The 21502-nt window shown below is 50.0% G+C and overlaps 1 protein-coding gene across 1 annotated transcript in view; it reads right to left on the bottom strand.

The window, feature by feature from the left end:
* Nucleotides 1-21502, bottom strand: part of Shb (SH2 domain containing adaptor protein B) — a 114315-nt gene that overhangs the window by 32436 nt on the left and 60377 nt on the right. Inside the window, exon 3 of the mRNA XM_021658156.2 lies at nt 2561-2776. Within this exon, the coding sequence (XP_021513831.1) occupies nt 2561-2776 (216 nt within the window). The remainder of the gene's footprint in view (nt 1-2560; nt 2777-21502) is intronic.

The raw sequence follows: 21502 nt of genomic DNA on the forward strand, positions 1-21502 counted from the left end.
GAGCGCCCCTTCATGCAGCACTGTTTTTCTATTAAATTAAGCTTTATTTAATTTAGCAAGCCCTTCCAGAACTCCCGTAATAAACCCTTACAGGCACAGCCCCTTAGGACTCACAATGTCTTTCCATCCAGAGGTCCAGTGGGCTGTTCAAGAAGCCCACGTTGTTGGATAACAATCACCGCTCTTCAGACAGGAAAGGCAGAGGAGCAGCCCAGGTCCAAGCTGATGAGCGAATGGCAAACATGTCTGATTCCTGCCACTGGTCTTCGCATCTAAGACACACTGTCCTAAACTTCCAAAGGCAGATCAACGTGCCAAGGAGCTAGTATGGGGTACAGACAAGGGCCCCAAGTAATATATGTGATATGCCCACCTGAGTCAGGTGTCTGTTTTCCACTTCTGCCTTTGGCAGAGCCCAGGACACTGTCTGCAAAGTACCTCGAAGAGAGACGATCTTGAGCTGGTGAGTCACAAATGAAGTAACTGTCTCTCGCCAGCCCAGTGGGATGCTTCTCAGGCCTGCCCACCAGCTGGCTCCCGCTGCCAGACCCCAAGCTACAAAGTGCCTTCATTAATTCTCAGACCCAACCGCAGATTTTCCATTCTTAGAACTGAAAGGGCACAGATCTCCCACACCCATGGACGGCCTAATGGCTCTGCCACAGGGTCTTTCTCAGTTTTCTTCCCCTCCGCCTCAGTTTCTCTAGGGCAGGGAATGAGCCTGTGTAACCTGCGGGAACCTCCCTATGTTGAAGGAAATGAGGCATGCAGAGGGTGGCCATGAGGATGCAACGAGACAGAAGGTGTGTGGCTGACACTAATAAGGAGCCCACATTTTTCTGGATGGGAGGCTCTGTACTGAGGCTCACCAGGGCTTCGGCGGGGCTGCTAAAATCCTAGAACAGGAATACAAGCCCTTCAGGTGTGACAGCACAGCAGCAGGTGTCTGCCATCCAACTTGAGTGATCCTCATGCCCAATCCTTGGCCTGGCCACAGGCCACCCTCTACGCAGGGCCTGTTCATCTTGCAAGCTGTCACACTAACCTTGGTAGTATAAGGTTTAGTTTCTTTAAAAATTCAGCTATGTTATGTAAACAGGTTTTCATTTTAATCCCAAGTGTGGGATTTTAGTTCTGTCCATAGCCGAGAACAGCCTGGTGCCGCTCAGAGAGGGGCATGGTCTTTGCCAGCTGCAGTTGGTCCAATTCTGAGAGAGTATAAATACTCTCCGTGCTCCAGGGACTCGCTGAAGCATGAGTGCACACACTTGTACATGCAGACCCATCCTGGCACTCCCGCTCTGCACATGCACACTGAACAGCCACTCAGTGGGGAACTGTACCCTCTATTCCAAGCAGCCACACTTGAGGGATGGCAAGTGGAACCACGATGACTCTCAGCAACCCAATCAAGTCGATGCAAAGCGTCATCACTGCCTGAGAGGTGGCCTACTGGCCTCCCACCCACTGCTGCCTGGAGAGCCTCTCTCAAGCTGAAGGTTGGTGCTCACAGCATCCTCCAGCCCTGGGATGATGCAGCCACCTCCTCCTTCATCCCAGGAAGTGAGGAGGGAAGCCAAAGCTGCTTGGGACAGGTAAAACCAGCATCTGCTCTGGAGGGTACATGTAAAGCCAAGATAACAGTGACAAGAACCAAGACCCAAACAGATACGTGTGGGTCCGGAAGCGTCCTGCCAGCTCGCTCTATCTGAGGCCTTATGAACAATGACTCATACAGAGTACTCGAAGTGTCTCCAGGCATGAGTGGGCAGGTTCCAGACAGACAGCCTTCATGTCCTATGGGTTAAGTGCTCGCTGGAACGTCAACACAGATCATATGGGAGCTGGCAGAACACACTCCGACTGTGTGCGGCTGGTATAAAGACGGCACGTTTCTGAGCAGCTTACAGGCAATGCCAACACTGCTGGTCAGAGAGCACGGTGAGGAGTGCGGTGCCAGACTGTGCCAGAGCATCCCAAGCAACAACAGCCTTTGAGGTCCCTGTGAGGAAACCCCAAAACCTGCCATGGTGGTGACTCATGGATGCACAAAATTTCTCTAAACAACTCTTATGCCAGGCATTCCAGTGGCCCCAATTTCTCATGAGAGCGAACTGTTTTTCTCAGTTTTAGAATCTCTGGAGTGGAACTGAAGTCAAAGGGCATGAGCAATGGGATTCTGACTTGTGACATATGGACACACCACTCTGCAGAAGAGCTTTGGTGGGGCCACTTTGGTTCTAGAAAACCAGGCGAGAGGAGCCTAAGCTCTGAGCAGGCTCATGGCACAGCTACAGATGGGAAACACAGTAGCCACCTAAGCTGTTCAGGACTGAATGGGACCACAGGACTCCACGAGGCCCCGGGGAACCAGCTCTGAAGGTGGGGAAACTGGACTGGGAACCCTCAGTGCCAGAATGGAGTTACTCTTTGACCTGGCCTCTTTTCCCTGTCACCTCTGCAGTGCTTGGCCAGGCTAGACCCACTTGTCTTCAGTTTACCTCAGGTGGTGCCAAGTGCTCTCCAGCAACTACCTCCCAAGCAGGGACACTGCTCCTACCTGCCAGGGCGGGGATGGTGACCCGGTTCCATTCCCATGGCTGGTCGTACTCATCGGCTGGCCGGTCATCATCCTGGGGCAGCTTGCTCTCCCGTAGCCGAAGGCTCACAGTGCTCTCGGAGTCTGAGTCCACGCTCTGGCCTTCAGGCTCATAAGGGGTGTCATACAACTGGATGCCTTTGTGTTGGGACCGGACACTCTCTTGCCTCTGGAATTCTGCAGGCAAAAGGGAAGGAAGGAGACACGTCATGGATGTGCAGTCCCCACCAGGAAACAGTCTGAGGTCAGAGCTACTGGCCAGGGAGGTGGGGCTGCCCTGCACTGAGCATCCATCTCTCAACTATGTGGGTGAGGGCCGTGCTTCCCAAGACCAAAACTTTCAGCCTAACAGCAGCTTCAGAAGCACTCTGTTCTCTCACTGTCTTATCCGTTTTCAAGGACTTGGGCCAGCTGTGTGCAGGAAATGGCAAGTGTGTTCTGGCTCTGCATAGCCCTCATACTTGGCCATCTCACCACTGCCACCTTTCCATTTGTACAGAGCCACATTGGGCCAAATCACCCTCCTGTTCCGACCCAACTCAGAGATTAATTTAAAGAACCAACATGCAAAGATTCTCCTGGAGAAGATCTGGCCAGGCTACTCTTCAGCCCTTGCCTCCCTGTACTGCTATACTCCAGAGCCCATTCTTTCAACCCAACCAAAAATGTCGGGGATTTGAAGGTATGGGAATCGGAGTTAGCTTCTTCTAGAAAGGGTGACAGGAATGATCTAACTAGCCATCCCTGACAGTTGCTGCTATTTCCAGAAGACAAAACACCTACAATACCATGACACTGACTTGTTGGTAAGGGAAACCAGGCATAGGGGTCTGGGAGGGCCAGGAAAAGTGGAAAGAGCCAGAGCCAGCATTTGAACTCAGATCCCAGGACAAGAGGAAAGAGCCAGCATTTGAACTGACAAATAGAAGGAGAAGAGGCTGGCATGGGCCAAGGCTCCGTGTACAGAATAAGCCCACAGTTGGTTTGCTTTTCCTTTTGAGGGTCTCACAATGTGGCCCATGAAACTTCGATGTGGTCCAGACTTGCCTTGAACTCATGATTTCCTGCCTCAACCTCTCCAGTGCTAGGATTATAGGCAAGAGCCACCACACCTGTAGGTAACAACTCTCCATATCAGCCATTATTGCCTGGGCAGTCCAGCGGCATTGAACACACGTACCCTTGTGCAGGATCACCACTTTCCATCTCTAAAACTTCTTCATCTTCTCAAACTAAAACTCTGTACCCTCCTCACTCTCCTTCCCCCTCTCCCCCCAGCCTTTAGAAAAGTCCATTCCACCTCTCTCTTTGAGCTTGACTATTCTGGCTGGCTACTTCCCACAAGAGATCAGCATTTGCCCTTTGTGGCTTGCTTACTGCACGAGTCACTGTGTTTTCCAAGTGGAGTGCCACTTTCAAGGCAAAGGGATGTTTCATGATGTGGACATTCACTGTCCCCTTCTGCTGCGGTCCCAGGTTCAAGGAGGGAGTGGTGGCCGGGCTGGCTACAAAGGGGTGAGGGTGGAGGCAGGGATGTATTTCATGGTATGTGTGAAGCACACTCCAAACCAGGGGTCAGATGCGTAACTACGGAGGAGGCCGCGGCCTGCAGAGCAGCTGCCTGAACGTGTGTGAATAGCGGTGGCTTCCCAAGGAAGAGCGGCTCCTGGCCTCCGCTTTACAAGCCTCCTCGGCGACACAACAGTGCTGCTCCTCCTGTGCCCTGATGGAACAAGCCAAGGGCTGTGCACTGTCCTTCAGTACGCATTAAGCCCTTAGGCCCGTACTTCCCAACCTTCACTGAGTCCCATCCTGACCTCACGGCTTTGGCTCGTTCCAGTGCCATCACTGGAGTTGTTGTTTTTATTTTAAAAGGAAATTTCTGTAAACATCCTAGAAGCCATTACCTTACCAAAACAAAAAGCAAAACAAAACAAAACAAACAAAAAACAGCTGCTAACACACAAAGACTGAATGAGAAACAAACCCATGTGCAGAGGGAGCCAAAGGTTAGTGTCCTCCTGTGCAAAGGGGGGAATCTGCAAGTACTAAAGGGGAGACAGGCACAAACTACTAAAAATAAAAATGTTCTCTAGAAAGAGAGAGAAAGAACAGGGGAAAAGGAAAACCTTCCATTGTGGTTTGAAACCATGTAAAGTTATCTCCCAAGAGATTTTACCACACTTCGGTAAAATGTGGCTTTTGTTGGGTTCTGTGAGGCTGTTAAGTTCTTCCCCTTTTCACACAGTGGGGAAGGGCACCGACTGCAAAGCACCACAAGCAACTCTATAAATCACCTCATGAACCCAACTACCGACACTACTTACTGCTTTACAGGGGGACCTTGACATCTCCTTCTGGCTCCGAGGAGGACACAGAGCCGGGGGACACCGGGGTGCAGCCGATACAGCTGACCGAGGAAACCACCCTTTCCGTCACTGGCTCACACCAGTGGTTGCCACTTACTCTACGGCAGTGCTTCTCAGCCTTCCTAAAGCCGCAAACCCTTTAATGCAGCTCCTCATGCTATGGTGACCCCAAACCGTAAAATTATTTTTCGTTGCCATTTCATAACTGTAATTTTGCTATTGTTATGTATTGTAAGATAAGTACCTATGCTTTTCGATGGTCTTAGGCAATTCCTGTCTAGGGTCATTAGGCTCTCCAAAGGGTTGCGACCCATATAGCTCTAAGGGCATCAAGAAGCTCAGATACACTTCCGTGGCAGCACCTTGCTTCTCCCTCCAGACCTTCCTCCAGACCACTGCAGACATTCACGTGAATGGGGAAGGTATGTGAACAAGAACTGACAGGCACACACCACTCTCTCCCCAAAATTCCCATTAACTTGTTAAAATCCCGGATTCTAGTGATGAAGTGCCTCGAAATGGCACCTGCATACAGTTTAGTGTCAAGAAATACTGATGAGAAACAGGTACACTACATAAACAGCAGCCTAAAGGAAAATGCACTGAGAACAGATCAGCGACCCAGTCAGAGACCTGTATGACAACCCTCATGCACAACTGTTCCGGAAGCATCTACACCTTACCAGTGCTGAGTTCATAATGGTAGGTAAGGATGTCGGGATGCCCCTGTGGTCATTAAAACCTCAGTATTCAGCTTCCCTCTGCATTACAGATGGGTTCCAAATTCTCATTAGGGCTCAACAATAGGGAACAGTCAAGTAAATTATCACATGTGAACTGGATGGGATATTAAGCAGTCATTAAAATAATAAATAGGAAGATAATGTAGCTACATGGGAACACGCACATCAAATTATGGTGAGCTGAAGAGTAAAGTACAGAAATGTTACGTGTTGACAGCCCAGGAGTATAGCTGAACTTCCTAAACAACTCCTGGCAAGGTGAACACCGCGAAGGGAATTCTGCTCCCTGCTGAGGAATTGCTCAAAATGAGCATGGCGCATTTTGCCCGTAACATCTAAACTGAGATGACAGCAATGTCCCAAGTATAGACACATAGGAACAAAGAGCTGAAAACCCTACAAAAGAAGGTAAATAGCTGCTGTGGAGAGGGACCATTGCTTAATTAGTTTTCAAAGTTGTTGTGAATAACGAATAAAGACGCTAGTAAAGAAAAAGATGTAATTAAGACAGGAGCATGTGAAAGCAAACACTGACATGTTAAGCAAACTGGGCTCTTCAAGGCTGCCTTGCCTGGAAGCAGCCATCAGCCCTAGCCCCTGGGACTGGGGCTATGGGGAGCAGTCCCTCTCCTGGGAGGCTGCCAAGAGCGCCAGCAAGTCAAGGGTCACCACGCCAGGCCACCTGGCAGGACGTTTTGTTTCCTGCCTAATGACCATGGCACATCCATCCCTCTTATGAGCCAGGCCCACTGGGGACAGGCCCCAGAAGAATCTAACGGGGGGAGTCGGTGCCCATATGTTCTAAGCCACACGTTATCTAGACATCACCCTCCAGTCCTTCGAGGAAGATGACTTTTAATACTGGGTGGCAGGCTGTGATTTCATGCCTTGTAGGCACCAAGTAGAAAGAAACATTAAATTGACAGTGTGGGATTTCCCTTGACCTCTAGAGTAGAAAGGGTTAAGTAGAACCAGGAGAAAACCAGAAATGGAAACAAATGCATCCTATAGGCCACAGAACCTGAGGATGTCAGACCTGGAAGAGACCCTAAAAATTCACCCGCAGCATTTACCAAGAGGCTGGATATCATAACTGCTAACCAAGGGAGGGAGAGAGGCAAGCAGGACAGGCCGAGTTTGCTCAAACCACAGCCCCTTGGAATGGATATGACGACGGTTAGATCTGAGTGCTGGCTGACAATCTACACTTCGCCCTGTACTCAACAACTCTGCTTCCTACCTTTAAAAATTAAGACTACGTAGGCTGGGCAGTGGTGGACACCATTAATCCCAGCAGAGATTAGGGGAGGCAGAGGCAGGTGGATCTCCTTTGAGTTCACAGCCAGCCTGGTCTACAGAGTATGTTTCAATATAGCCAGTGCTACACAGTGAAACCCTGATCTGAAAAAACAACAACGAAAGCTTTAGAGCTGCTGACAACTGCACAGAAGGTGGCGACATCCCATGCATCCTGCGCCCCGATCACACAGCCGTCTCCATTATCAGCACAGCCCAGCACAGCCCAGCACAGCGGTTGCAACAGCTGATGATGCTACACTGAAGCCCCATCAGGCAGAGACCCCAGCTTATGTGTGGGTTCACGGCTGGATTCAGACAGCTGTGGATTCAGACAGCCGTACAATGGTGTGTGTCTGCTGTCACTGCAGTACAGGAGGCATTGCCACCGACACTGAGTTATCTGTTCTTTGCCTGGTCTCGGCTCTTTCCCCCAACCTCTGGAAATCATCTATCTTTCCCAGCTCCATAGCTTTGCCTTTTCCAGAATGATATATGGCTGGAGTCAGGCAGTATGCAGACTCCTCAGGTCTGTTTCTTTCTCTAAAACACATTTTAATTTCCTTTATGTTTCTCCCCCTCTGAAAGCTCATTAATGGCTTGCTTCTTTTTAATTGAACTGGCTTGCTTCTTTAAAAGAAAAAAAGATTTTTAAAAAGTGTGTGTGTGTGTGTGTTGCGTATGGACGTCAGAAGAGGGTACTGGATCCTTTGAAGCTGGAGTTACAGGCAGTTTTGAGATATCTGATATAGGTGCTGGGAACTAAACTCAGGTCCTTTGCAAAAGCAGCAACTGCTCTTAGTGGCTAAGCCACCTCTCCAGGCCTTCCCATTTCTTAATACTTCAAAAGCACTCCACTGTCTAGGTGGTCTAGAGTGCATCCAGTTACCTACTTTATAGAGGACATCTTGCCTGCTTCTGGGTCTTGGCAATTAGAAATAAAGTAGTTGTAAATGCCCTTGTGCAACTTCCTCTGGTAAGAACTGCGTAGCATGATTGCCAAGATTAAGTAGGAGCGTGTTCACTTTTGGAAAGAAATGTTAAACTTTCCCCCCAAAGTAGTTGTATCGTTCTGTACTGTCACCCTAATTTCTGGTACATACATCTTCTTTTTGCTTGGATGCTACTGGAGGGCTAAAGAAGCCAGGGTCATAAGAGATAATAAAAGAAGGGAGGGGACGACAGAGAGAGGGAGAAGCCAGGGGCAGGACTTGCCAAGCTGGGTGCAGACAGGAGCTGCATGGAAAATGAGCGTTTCTGGATGTGTAAACTCAACAACTATGTGATGAGCAGATGTGCTAGTGTTTTCTATGTAGACTTGATTTCTAGTATAGTCTTGATACATGCATTCCTTTCTAATACAGACAGCCTTTAATCTGTGTATCAAAAGTAGACATATCTAAGTAAAAAACCCTGAGGGATATACTTTGTAGTAACTTATCAGTTAGGAGACAAGAATCAAATAATTCTTTTGTTTGTTTGTGAGCAACAAGGTCTCACTATGTAGCTCTGGAAGGACTGGATCTCAGAGATCCATGTGCCTCTGCCTCCCTAGTGCTGGGATTAATGGCATCCCAGACCTAAAACAGTTCTCTTCACTACCTTTTCCCTACCCTTGAAAAGACTGAGTAGCAGCTGGGCATGGTGGCACACACCTTTAATCCCATCGCTGAGGGAAGGCAGAGTCAGGGGGATCTCTGTGAGTTCCAGGCCAGCCTGGTCTACAGAGAAAGAATGTCCAGGACAGCCAGGATTACACAGAGAAACCCTGTCTCGAAACAAAAAAGATCGAGTAGCTTCACTTTTGAGCTCCCATCTCAGATGAACCCCACCTTCTTCAGCAGTACCAGCACCCACCTGTCCCCAGTGTGTCACACTCAGTGTCTCTTGATCCTTAGTAGGGGAGAAAATAGTGTGTGTGTCGGGGGGGGGGGGGGGGAGATGCCCAATCCATTGAGGCAAAAGCCCAAGTCCTAGTGAGACCTGATGCTACGTGCAAATAAAGAAGCAGCTTTTGGCTGAGACAACCTGCAGAAGCCTTGAGGAATTCATACCTTCCCTCATACACAATGCCGTGGCAGGGAAAACGGGCACAGGATAGAGGAGACAAGCCCGGGGGCCTGGAGAGTCCACAGATCTGCAAGGGTAGATGGAGCTATGGGAAGGCGGAGTGGCTTCTGGGGGCCTTGAGTACTAAGTCCAGCAACCCTGCGAACAGACATGGTCTTGGAGCCCCAGGACAAGGTGGGCTGGACAGAGTGGTGCAGGCTGGGGCCTCCCTGAAAGAGCAGTGTGGGCAGCATCTCTCGTCTCTCAGCTTTTCCACACAGGCCTTTCTGAGAATCCACAGCAATCCTCAAGTCATAGGATGGCAGAGCTCACTAGGAATATGGTTCTGAGAGGCCTACACTCCTCTCAGCCTAAGAAACCTTTCCTCTGCCAGAGATGGGGACAACCGGACGTTACCAGCACCCTCACCACCATATAACCTCTCTTGGCTGTATAGCCACAGGGACACAGCTGGTGTCCTGAGGTGCTGGGGCTGAAACCAAGTCTCAGGTAAGGTTAGCAGAGGCTGCTTTACTAGAATGATATAAGCTGCTATGGACCAAGCTGCCCCACATGGAGCCCTTGGAGAGAGGTAAACTTTAGGTTCAGTAAGAAGGCCTGCCACTTAGGCTGGAAGACAGAACCAGAGTCAGACTGCCTGGACTGACAGAGGCCTTGTTTTTAGCACTCGCTTGGCTTGGGACAAGCTGCGTCAGCTTCCTCATCTCTGGGTAGGAGACAACAACTGCACCAGCTTGGAAAGATGTCATGAGTATAATAAATCTACATACCCCAAAGGATGCCCGGTGCAAAGAAAGCATCCCAGGATCATCGCTGCTTCAATTACATGGGCTTCCTTGGAGCCCCACTCCAAGACCTCTTCTCTGAGACTGCCCTCTGGCCCCCAGCTTCAGCAATCCGTTTGCTGCAACTGGACAGTCAGTCCTACCATGTAAACTTGAAAGTAAGTGCTTTAACACCAACCTCACTTCCATTTTTCAGCAGTCACTTTGGTCGTCTGAGGGCCCCTCCCCAACCCCCGTGTGGAAGCCAAGCTCCTGTGTGAATGAAATGAAACATACACAGTATGTCTCGGTATATACAATCATCACAGTGCACACACGGGGAATCTGAGGCCCAGAGAAGCAGAAAAGAGGCCTGAAGAACCCATACTCCTTGACCAGGGTTCCTCCTGCCTCTCCCAGACGCTTTCTGACATCTCTTTTATCGGTTTGTCTTGTTCTAATCTCCAGGAAGCAGGGCAGGCCTCTGGGGTGTTAAGGCACACTCAGTACTTCCAAGCGAGGTCTATGGGAGTGGCAGGCGGCTGCTCCTAATTACACACGCAGCTGAAACCTGGCCTGCTCCCAGGGTACCACATCAAAGGGCTAGAAGGCTTCCTCCTCACCTGAGCTGTGTAACACCTGCCAGAGAAAGACCCTCTCCCTAACGGAGGCACTTGCCTACGTGTTTTGAGCTCAGGTGCTCTTTTGGAGGCTGCACGTGAGCAGCCTGAGTCTTTTGGGGTGTGAGTCAGATAGGGCAGGCGAGCTCAGAGGCAGGGCCTGGAGACAATCTAACCCTACACACAGGTCCTGCATCATCCTCCTCTATCTCATTCCATTTCCAGAGTTGTACAGAGCCAGGAAGCTGATAGCTAATTAGGCTTCTTTTGGCATCTCTCTCATAGGTGTGCACAGAAATACCCAGCCAGCAGAGGCTGGGTTTTGCAAAGCAGGGGTGTGGACAGAACAATGACCTCCATGCAGTCAGCAAGCCTATACATGTTCTTTTTGTGCTCATCCTGGAAGAGCCAGTGTGAAGCCAGGAAAAGGTCCACTCTGCTCCCATTCCGTGGCTTTGTCCAGGGACAAGGCCTTTGTGTAAGCCCCTCTAGAGAGGGCCTGAAGTACCGGGCCTGTGTGCCAACATGCCTCCCCTTACAGAGTCACATGAACCTCACCACAGAACTCATGGGTGTTCTGTGTCATTTCTGCTGCGTCCTTGAGCCCAGTCCATTGCTCTCTATCTTCTAGTAACTGCCTTTATGGGTAGAGCCTATGCTAGAGATGCACAGGGGAGAGGAGAAATGAGAGATGGGATTCCTTTTAAATGTACCACTGTCTTAGGAGATAATGCCTTCGTTTATTTTATTTTTTTTTAGATTTGCGTGTGTGAATGTGCATGTTCATGCATGAATGCATGAGTGTATGTGTGTATGTGTGTGTGGGGTAATGCACCTGTACCGGAAAGACGTATTGGATCCCTCTTAGTTATGAGTTACAGGTATCTGTGGAATGCCAGAGTTGTCACATGGGTGCTGGGATCCAAACTCTGGTCCTTATGAGTGTGCATCAAAACCTCTTAACTGGTGAGCCATCACCACCCCAGTGAACACATTCATACTGTGAGTTCACACACAAATAGCAAGCCTATACCTGCTTTTCTTCTCCCAGCACCCACTGACACCCCATTATGCACACCACCGCCCCCTCCACCAGAAAGGTGTTAAGACAGAGCTGCCAGCCCTTGATGGACTCATGGCTCAGCAGGGGAATCGAAACACTACCATCTACCGTGGATTTAATTTAATAATGGCTATTTGCTGCTAGCCCCTGCTTAGTATTACGACAGGTACTACCCTAGGAGTTGGGAGCAAAGCGATCCTCACCCCACGACACAGAGAAGAGCAATACATGTCCAAATCTAAAAATTCAAAGTCCAGAACTTTTGAGCGCTGACATGACTCCATACCTTGGCCTCACGTTATAGGCTGCAGTCAAAATGCAGGCACACTGAAGGATCCTATACAATTACCTTTCGACTATTGCCAGTAGATATTTATAACACGTGTAACTTCCATGCTTACACTTGGGTCCCAATACATGGAAATATCGCCAAATCCAGAAAACATCCCGAACCTCCAAACTTTCCAGTCCCAAGCATTTTGAATACTCAACTCATAGTGCACTGTATAGTGCAGAGATGGAGCCTCAAACGGATACAAAGGTGGTACACACACAAGGCCTAGGGTCAGGTTGGTGGGGTTACTAGCATCTTCAGGCCGACCCCGAGAGGATGAGCTGGGCATCCCCAGGTTCCCCATGCTGTAAAAAAGAGGCCAGGGCCCAGCAGGAACTCATCAGCCTCTGCCAGCAGAGGCAGACATAAGTCCATCAGGACTGTCCTGGTGCAGAGGGCCTGTGTCCCTCTGGGGCAATCTTCCAGTCTGCTAAGCACAGTGAAGTCTGGCTTTCGCAGGGACATGGGGCCACTTGCTAATGTGATAAAGCCATGGGGGATGGGTTTTAATGCCAGATCAGTCAGAGCTACAGCTCTCAGCCTTATGGAGCAGGTCCTCACATGTCCTCAAGGAGTCTCAGAGCCAATGTTGGAAGAGCCAAGGGGCCATCCTGAACTGACCAGAAGTCTACAGCTTACTGTGGAACAGCAGGGCGGGTGTGGAAGGCAACGTGCAGTTACACAGTAATGGCACTCCGAGTCTGCTGATCACAGTACATTCAGCTTCTCTTTTAATTCTAACTAGAAGGTAGTAATTCACAGACGTGCCCGTTTTACCATCGAGTGAGGGTAGGTAGATGCAGGCCGGCTCCCAGAGCTCATGTTCCCAACACTTGGTCATTTATACCATCCTTTCAGCTAAAGTCAGTGTCCTGTGCTGTTTACTCCCCCACCTGGCCCCCATTCCACTAGGCACAAAAAGAGCATGAACTGAAGTCAGCAAAGGCCACAGGCCCTGGAAAGCAAGGGTAGTGTCCCGAGATAGACCTGTCCATCAGGGAGCCACTCACTACATCCTGGCTGCCACATAGGCGGCCAACCCACGTGCCAGTCCCCAGTCCTGCAGCCCTAAGCTGGCAACGACAAACTGACAGCAGGTACGGAGGCCTCCTTCCCAGGGCTGCCAGGATCCTCTCCTGGCTGCTGGTCCCAGTTACCTCACTGAGGCACCCTGCCCGGCTTCCCAGGCACACTGATCAAACCCCAACTGCCCTTTGGCTCCTTATAGGGCCATTGCCTCATGCTGAGGGAACATTGCTGGCACTGTGCCCTGTGCCCAGTGCAGCTGTCCAGTGGAAGCAACCTGGTGAGACCTGGCAAGAACTCTACCTAGCCTTCCTCATGAAAGAGGAATTAATCCCTCCTGGGACTGACAGACAACCCCAGCCTTCTGGAAAGAAGCAATGAGGCTCCTGGCCCAGGACCAGCCTGGCCCCTTCTCACCAGTCCTTTGAAGCTGAGATTCCTCTCAGGCGAGGCAAGAGAGATGAGCAGACGATCTTAGGGCCTTTCTTACTTTGGAGTCCCTCTGCCTGGTTTCTAAGGGTACCGAGGAGGTTCACAAAGCTTTTCCTATTCTAGAGCTTCAGCCCAGGAGACCCCAGCCTACCTACCCAGTCAGGATCCTCACCCAGCCAAGGTTCAACCTAAAAGAACTTAGTAGAAGAACAGGCTATAGAGGGTCCCTTGTTCTATACAGCACTTAGCTCAAAACAGCCTCTGCACTGCTGGGTTCTTGCAGCTACCACCACAGCAGGATCCTGGCAGGCAAAGCTGCCATGCAAACTTAATGGGGAACGGTGAAAATCAGAGCGAAAAGGACGTGCAGAAGTCCCAGGTGAGGTCAGTTTCTGAGTGAGGGGTTTACTCTCCCTTCCCTCGACTCCTTCAGCTCTGCTGTCACCTCTCGTGTCTCCCAGTGTGACAGCACAACAGACCTAGTTGTGCTGGGAGGGGCCTAGGGAGGTGGACTGGAGAGCCAGGAAACTGAAAGCTACCATACCCAGTTATTCACCAGTGGGCTCAGCTTCCACCAACGGCTCCTACAGACCACTCCATGCAAACAGCCAGCAGAAAGGAAGAAGAAACCAGCAGCAGCCCCTCCATGGGGTCCTGAGAATGTACCCTGCAGAGACTCCACACTGAGAAGCATCGCCCGCCTCTGGACCCAAAAGCAGTGGCCCTAGGAGACAGCACGCAGAGACCACCCTCCCTCCACTTCTCAACTCGCTGCTTCTAGTGACCCAGCCTGGAGTCTCTGTCCGACGTGTGTGTGTGTGTGTGTGTGTGTGTGTGTGTGTGTGTGTTAAGGGTGGGGCTTGAGACTGTTGTCATCTTCTAGCAAAGAAGGAGCAAGCTCAGATCCTAGCCCCTTCTGCTTCCAAGGACTGGGTTCAAGTCTAACCCATCTTGACAGGCCCCCGTGATTCCCAACACAGATTCTTGCTCTGCAGACGCTCCAAAAATACTAGCTGAAGGAACAACATAAACAAACAAATCTGCTACAAATTCAGAATTTAGTACAGAAAAAAATTTAATTACTTGTCTATTCTGGAAAAGAAATAGTACTAACAGATTGCTAGAGGGAATATAAACTGAAGATGGCCTCTACAGAGGTAAGCTTGGTAGAAGACTCCAACACCGTATGGCCTGGAGTTTATTTCTAAAAATACCTAGACCTAGAGGCAGAAAAAAAATGGACTTGGATGCTCACGTGAACAGAAAAGTGGAGAGCACTGCATCACCTGATAGAGGCATCTACAGGGACTAATCACCCCAGACAAGATCTGTGAAGAGCCAGCATTTATGCAAAAAGAATGTGCCTGAACATACGAGTATGTAAAAAATGTGTGAGCTGGGCCAGTGAGCTGGCTCAGCAGGTGAAGGGGATTGCCTCAAAGCCTGACGACTGGAGCTGGAGTCCCAGGACCCACGAGCTAGGGGAGAATCACTTGCAAGTTGTCCTCTGACCTACATATGTGCACATACATGGGTACACCCATACACGCACAAATACACACGTATGCACCTAAACACACATACAAACAAGTAACAATTTTTAAAAGTAAAAATAAGGATTTTTTTTTTTTTTTTAAAGATAGGCTTAGACTGTAGAGCTGGCAAAGAGCATTTGCTTTGCAGGCGTAAGGACCGCAATTGGAGCCCTCAGCACCGTGTGAAAACCATGCTTGTCACCCTAGCACTAGGGGGCAGACAGATGCACCCCCCGGCCAAGCTTCAGCCTCAGTCACAGACCCCGTCTCCAAGGAATAAGATGGAAGATACCCTCCTCTGTGCTCCCCGCGAAGACGCAGTCTTCATTTTTCACTCTATGTCTGGACTGAATTTTTTTACACTAGGCACACACCATTCTTTGCCCACCCATCTCTGAGGCCGAATGCCACCTGTGGCTGTGTTTTTTTAAACTCTATTTTATTTGGGGTGTTCAGGCTTCTACCTCCCTCCCACCAAAAGGTTAGTGGGGAGAGTGGGCCCAGCCCCTTTTACTTCCCCAAGCTAGTTAGGGTCAAGGAGTTCTTTTAGGGCTCTGTACCAATCTCCATGAACTGTGGACACAGCTAGCTGGCTCCTCCATGCTGCTGTGCCCCAAAACATTTCTGTCTGTCTGCTCCAAAATGCCACACCGTTTCTAGTCTCTGGTCTCTCCAAACTGCCTCATGCCATAGGCCAACACCAATACCAAATGCCCATACCTTCTCTTTTTAGGCTCTTATACTCTGAGTCCTAGACCACGCCCCTCTCCATGGGACACATGGAAGGCCATTACCAGCTAGCAAAAGCCATGCTCCACACGTAACAATTAACAGGTGTGGACAAACTATAGTCCAACTAAAATCCCACACTTGGGATTAAAACAAAAGCATTTTTACATAACATAACTGAGTTTACAAAGAACTCAAAACTTCCATTACACATCTGTAAGCCTAGATCTTACTAGGCACTGTGCTGCCCAACTGGCTTAGACGCAATCCTCCTGCTTCAGCTTCTTGATGAAGCCGTCTTCATTACTGGTCCTGCCAACACCTGCTCCTGTCTATACTGAGACAGGTACCGTTTGTTTTACCTTAGCCATGAGGCAGATGGAGAAACTGAGGCCAAGATAAGCAAAGATGCCCAAGCTTGTATGTGGCAGCAGGAATTTCCCACATCTGCTTTCATCAGAGTGCCATAGAATCCCTCCTCATCTACCATGTTCTGCTGGGACAGGCTTTGGACCAACAGCTTCTGTCCTGGTGATTATTTCTGTTCAGTTTCTACTTCATCTGTTGACACGTCCAAAGCCTGAGATAGGAAGCTTGAAGTGACCGGTTTTGTCTTTATTTACATTTGAGTTATTTTCTGTGTACAGTGTATTGCATGAATACATTATCTGTGTACCATGTGAGTGTAGCTGCCGGAAAACAGCATTGGATCTCCGGGAACTGCAGCTGTTACAGGCAGTTGGGAGCTGCCACCGGGTGCTGGGAATTGAACGTGGGTCCCCTGGAAGAGCAGCCAGTGCTCTTTACCTCTGAGGTATTTTCGGAGATGGGGTCTCTCCCTGCACCTGGAGCTCATGGTCTGGCCTGGCTGCCTGAACAATGCATTCCAGGAACTCACCTATCTCTACCTTCCCCACTTCACCACTGTAACAGACAAACATCATCGTATCTGATTGTTACATCAGTGCAGGGGTCTACCTCAGGTAGGCACTTTAATGGCTGAGCCATCTCCCCGGCCCTTGTGCTTTTTGTTTGTTTGTCTGAGAGAGAGCCTCCTCGTATGGTCTACGGTGGCCTGTACGGTGGCTCATTTTAACTGTCACCTGGGATAACACCTGGAAGAGTTTCAGTGAGGGATTGTCTACACTGGGCTTGTATGTAGGGACTGTGTCAGTTAACGGACGTGGGAAGAGCTAGCCCACTGTTCGTGGCGTCAGTCCCTGGGCAGGGTGTCCTGCACTGTCAGAGTGTAGAAACTGCCGAGCAAGAGAGCAAGCAGGTAAGCATGTGTGCTCGGTTCTCTTAGCTCTTGGTCAGGAATATAATGCGATTAGCTGTTGTAATTTCCTAAATTAGAATTTCGTCTTATAATCTGGAATAAAACCTTCCTACCTAACTGCTTTTATCAGGGTATTTTATTACAGCCACAGAAACTACAACTTTTTCTGCCTCGGCCTCCCCAGTGCTGGGATGGCAGCATGTGCCACCACACCCAGCCCCACAGTTCACACAAATGAAATGGCGAAATGTGATTAACTGTGGTCCGACGGCAAGTGTCATCTGTGGACTGCCTCTGGCCACAATCAAATGTCGTGAACACCAGATAGGCTTAGGGCCTCGGAGCATCATCTACGCACACACAGGCTAACTCTAGGTTCTCCAGCAGCCGCTGTAGGCACTTATACTCAGTTCATGTAGAGTGCCTCAGAGCAGAGCTAGAGGCAGGAAGGGGAGGGTGACAGGTGAGGAGACTTTCATAAACAGACAGCGGTGTGCAGCGCAAGCCGATCCTCAAGACAGGCTGAAGCCACTGCCTCTTCCCTTCTCGAGTTAGACGGAGCTTAGCACTTGCCTCACGGATGGCATCCTGGGACCTAGTGAAGAGCGAAGGGTGGGGTGGAGAAGAATGCCTATTTGAGTACTTGAGAGAGAGAGAGAGAGAGAGAGAGAGAGAGTGTGCATGTACACGCACGTTCTAAATTAGAAGAAAAGGAAAGTCAGGGGAAAAAACAAGCTATGCTAAAAATAAGGCAGCTCCGGCACCATTGCCAGACAGAAAACATATGCTCAGCTTGGGGAGGGGGCAGAGCGGGATGGACACAGAATAGGAAGTTCCCACCTAAAAATAACTGTGTGGCTGGATGTGGGCTCAACACTGAGAAAGGAGGCGTTCGGCTGTGAGGCTGGGGCAGCAGTTACCGGCTCCTTCACTCTGCAACCTCAGCTTCTCCTCCAGCTTCCCGGTGACAGCGAACTGGGGTCAACTGTCAGGGCACGCCAGGACTTACAGAACCTCACCACATGAAGGTCTGTCTGAGGCTGAGAACTACTGGGTGGAGGATGGGCTGAGGGAACACTGTGGGAATGTGGGCTGGAGGTCAGGAGGCCTCTAGACAGCACCCTGCCCTCAGGCAACTTCCTTGTCTTCAAAGTGACCAAACTTAGTGACCCACTAAGCTCCTGGAGCACTCATTTACTGAATGGTCCCTTTTGAAACTCTTTTGTGTCTACATTTCGATGTGACTGTACCACAACACAAGCAGGCAGAAGACAGGACGCGTGGACTGACCTGTTGGCCAGCCCCCTTCTAGCTGGTGACCCCGCAAGCCCTTCAACCTTTCTGGGCTTCCAGGTAGATGACAGGCCTTAGCGACTAAAAAAATAAGGCACAAGAGGCATATAGGCGTCATTATCTTCCGTTGCTGCGTCCTCACTGGGTATGTTCTGCTCTGGGATCTAAGCCAAGGAAGGCCTTGAGCATGCTAGGCAAGCACCACTCCACCCTACCTCTCACTCAGCCTTCAACCCTGTTCACGACAGAATGAAATACAAAATCAAACAACTAAGTTCTCTCTCCGTCATGATTTCGGTCATGGACTATGGAGGCAGCTCTACATATCCGTGGGCACACTCTGGAGCTGGGTTCAACCCTTGGCTCTAACATACACCAGCTCATGACTCATGACTGGCCGGTCCCAGCGGAGTCCTGTCGGCTCAGTTGTGGAGTGGGGAGAAAATTAATATCGACTTCGCGGGGCTGTTATAAAGTAAAACCAGACAAAGGATATAAAAGAGGCTTGTAAACCATAAAACCCCGTGCAGATGTTACACGTTAGGGAGGGATATACACACACGGGCAGGGTCCCACAACCTCATTCCTAGCTGACATCTGGTACACATGACTCACAGGCAGTCGGGCTGGTTCAAGTCCACAGGAGAAGGGATGCCGTTCTATACTGGACAAAGTCAGCTTCAAACACACAATTCGGTATTTTCCGTATCCGCCTCCCTCCAGAAAGGCAATTCCGCTTGAGCCTAACAAGACACACTCGTTCCGTGGGTTAAGAAGTTTGACAGTCCTGCACCAAAGCAGCCACCAAGCCCACGGGAAATAAGCACCTTGGCGCGGCACCTCAAACCTGCTGTCTGGAGCCAAGCCTCTTCCTGGGTGCTTCGCTAAGTACATCATCTGCTGGCGTTTGGCATGTTTCCCTGAGCTGGAAACTACAACCACTTATGTACTTTGACAGCTGAGTGCTGCTGCCAGACAAGCTTCCTCGCAGCACTGGGGGAGGCAAGGGCTGGCCAGAGCCCGAGGGGAGGGCGGCAGCTGTCATGGTACAGCTGCCACCTCACAGACACTCACAGACTCACTTCAGATTTCACTCACATCCCCCTGACAAGGAGGCACTGGCCAGAAGCCACATGACCTAAGGCTCTGGCATATCTCCCTCCTGCTGCAGAGACAGAGGTGAAACCCCCTCCCCAACACACACCCCTCTGTCACCAGGAGTCTTTAAATTCCTGGGTGCAGAATGCCTTTTATCATGGATACTTAACTGCCACCAGACCTAATAGCTCAGCTCTCTACCCCTACCCCCGACTAAAAAACACCTCTGCTTTTCCAAATCTTACCTCCAGCCCTGTCAGAGCTGGCTGGGCACCTGCCAGCCTGCATAAAGGCAGTGGTCATGGCATGTGCCAAGCTTCAGGGACAGCAGAGCCTCAGAGAGCTTGCTGAGGAGCCTCCCAGCATCCCTCCTCTACTGGGGAGGCTCCTGTCTACTTTGCTTTTATCAATGACAACGTCAAATACGTTAACAAAAGAAGGCATCATAAGAGAAGCCAGGGAGCCAGGAAGTGGCGGGGGAAGGAATCTAGAAACCTCACAAACCCATGCAAGGGGCCCACATCACAGGCTGACCACACTGACCAATGCCCCACCATCCCTACCCACCTCACAGAGAAGGTCACTACTACCAGGTTCCCTGAGTGTATTCCTCTCTATCTTCCAGAAGGAATGGATCAATTGCTCCAAGACCCAAACCTACATCTCAGGCAGATGTCTTTCAAAATTCCAGTTGGTTCCCATCCAGCTGTTCCACACAATAGGTCAAATCATTCTGGTTCCTAGGGCTTTAATTTGCAACTAATTCCTCTTACAGGCTCAGCAGGAAGGTCTTACTGCTTAAAACAGAACCTATCCTCCCACCCCCACTGCCTGGAGACGTCTGTAAGTCAGACAACCCGAAATGGCTGTTTTGAAAAGTGTCCAAGCTGCCATGTTGTGTGCCCAATGGAGAAAAGGCAGGAACAAGGCAGGGCGGCCACCCGGTGAAACTGTGGGTCCCCAAGTAAAGCTTTCTGAATTTTATAGGCTCAGCTGGGCTCATGTTTAAGTCTGCTCATAAGAATCAGTTTCTATGGATAGCAGTCTTGAAGTTTTTCTAATTCATACATGGAGGGTCCCAGATTCCAAACCCCAAATCATGAAGAATCCATGAGCAGACTGCACGGGCCTGTGTAACTTCAAAGGCAGTACTTATATAATGTGGCAGTTGGCTGAAAATAAATGTTAAGTCAGTAAATACTTGCATGTGAATCTACAGTTCTTATCTCCAGGACACTGGCTGGCTCCCCAGCCCTTGACACTGCACAGATTCAAAGTGACAACTTCAGGGCGGCCACTGATGGGCTTGCTTGCTCTAAGTCAAGGTCAGCACCCCGCTCCCACCCACCAAAAATGACTTTCCTCTTTTCAACACTCCAAGGCTTCCAAAGCCAACTTAGACTTCACCTCCTCCAAGTGCCACCCCTGACCCTCTTGGGGAAGGCCAACTGGCCCTTTGGTTCCAGAACTAGCACTGAGAGAACTGTTCCATTTAGTGCCACTTAATCATCCAAGGTTCTAAGACGTTTCCGGTGCTGGCTTTGAAAGCTGCCGTGTGACTGACTGAGGCTGCAGCTTGCAGTCCTGGATGCGTTCTCCACGTGGACCTCGGTTCTTTGGGAGTGGAGGCTCTATGTGATGATCGTGCCATGTGGCCCAGTGCCCATCTGCTATCAGCAGGATTCCAATGAGCTTAAGAATGCAATCCAGGGAAAGATTAGTCGAATGAGTTGTGGGAGCAGGGCAGAAAGATGAAGGTTCAGCAATTTCAGACTACCTCAGGGTAATGCCCAAACTTTTGTAAAAGGGAATTGGAAGGTCCCAGTCACTGGACATGCTGGCAGCCACATGTCCTCATAAACCTGTGATGCAACAGCCACACTGGCTCCTTGGGGTGGCGCAGTCCACCTTTGGCTATGGCTAGACTACTGTCACTCCTACAAACCTATCAGTTTTCTTCTCCCATATCTGCATGATGTTCAAGACCCAGCTTTGATACCAGTTCAGTGCCTATGAAGACAAGATGAGTCCTGATGGTCATCATGCTGGTCCATGGAGACCCCAGAAAACCGCTTACCTTTTACCTGTTTATCTTCTGGGGTTCGATTCAAATTCTGACCCTCAAAAGCCTTTCATGTTCCCTCTTTCCTGGAATTTTGGTGACCACACATCATCCTTGCAGGGCTCCATGACCAGAAAAAACAAACTTAGGGCCATGCTTGACCCCCTCCTCCCTACACAGGGGCCCGTGT

The sequence above is a fragment of the Meriones unguiculatus genome, chromosome 3 (genome assembly GCF_030254825.1).
Source record: "Meriones unguiculatus strain TT.TT164.6M chromosome 3, Bangor_MerUng_6.1, whole genome shotgun sequence".
Classification (NCBI taxonomy): domain Eukaryota; kingdom Metazoa; phylum Chordata; class Mammalia; order Rodentia; family Muridae; genus Meriones; species Meriones unguiculatus.